Consider the following 1,174-nt stretch of genomic DNA (forward strand, 5'->3'; position numbering starts at 1 on the left):
CTGTTTTCAAACACACCAGAAAAGGGCATCCAATCTTATTACAGATGGTTGTGAGCCACCATGTGGTTGCTGAGATTTGAACTCAGTGCTCTTAATGGCTGAGCCATCTCTTCAGTCCTATGGGCCATCTTCTATCTCACTTGTACACAACACTACTCACATGTCATCTTCATCCGATCCTGGTTTCNGCTGTTCATCATCCACCATGATGCCCGTGGCTATTTCTACCTTTTCCTGGCCTTCTTTAGGAAGCTGTGGTTTGACCATTACTACTGGAAGAAAGGACAAAGATGAAAGGAGACTAATCCGTATACTTGAGGAGCAACATCTACCCACAATCCCACTGTGAATGCCACTCATGATGGCAAAACAAGGTACTGACAGGGATGGCAGCAGACATATGTGTTGTGGTTTGGGTGTGAAATGTCTCCCACAGGCTCATGAGTTTGAACCCTCTGGCCCCAAGTGGTACTACATGGGGAGGCTGTGGAAACACTGGGCAGTGGCTCCGAGATGGAGTAAGTGGGCTGTTGAGCAAAGACCCTTGAGGTTTATAGTCCAGCCCTGCTTTCTGTCCCTTCTCTGCTTCCCGNTTCCCTGAGATGTGCACAAGCAGCTGCCACACGCTTCNGCCACCCTGAGACATTTTCTGCCATGCCATCCTGGCCATGATGGACATCAGTTTCCTCAAATCATGAGCCCAAAGAAGTCCTTTGTCCTCAACTTGTTTCTTGCTGAGTATTTAGCATCTAAGATGAGAAAGGCAATTAATGCAATACTCAGTTATTTGGCGCTGGACTAGAAAGTTAGGCAACACAGGAAGACACAAAAACGGGAGTGTCACAATAAGGAACAGACGTAGAAGTTTTAAGGAAAACGTGATACCAAACTTAAGACTTGCCACAACGGAACCATCCCTATCGTTCTCCCTCTCTGTAAACCCACTGTGCATCCGTGCTTTGTGCAAGAAGTGATGTGGCCGCAGAGCAAATGGAAAGTGTGCACACACCTTCATAGCTGTCCTGTGTCTCTGTATTCATTCTATTTTTTTAAGATTTATTTATTTATTTTATTTATGAGTACACTGTCGCTGTCTTCAGACACACCAGAAGAGGGCATCCAATCTCATTACGGATGGTCGTGAGCCACCATGTGGTTGCTGGGATTTGAACTC

At 46.1% G+C, this 1,174-nt stretch overlaps 1 protein-coding gene across 1 annotated transcript in view; it reads right to left on the reverse strand.

Annotated features, from left to right (window-relative positions):
* The window catches only part of Nek5 (NIMA related kinase 5), an 84,808-nt gene that overhangs the window by 4,912 nt on the left and 78,722 nt on the right, over positions 1-1,174 (reverse strand). Inside the window, exon 16 of the mRNA XM_021170215.2 lies at positions 161-269. Within this exon, the coding sequence (XP_021025874.1) occupies positions 161-269 (109 nt within the window). The remainder of the gene's footprint in view (positions 1-160; positions 270-1,174) is intronic.

This window comes from Mus caroli, chromosome 8 (assembly GCF_900094665.2).
Source record: "Mus caroli chromosome 8, CAROLI_EIJ_v1.1, whole genome shotgun sequence".
In the NCBI taxonomy this organism is placed as follows: Eukaryota; Metazoa; Chordata; class Mammalia; order Rodentia; family Muridae; genus Mus; species Mus caroli.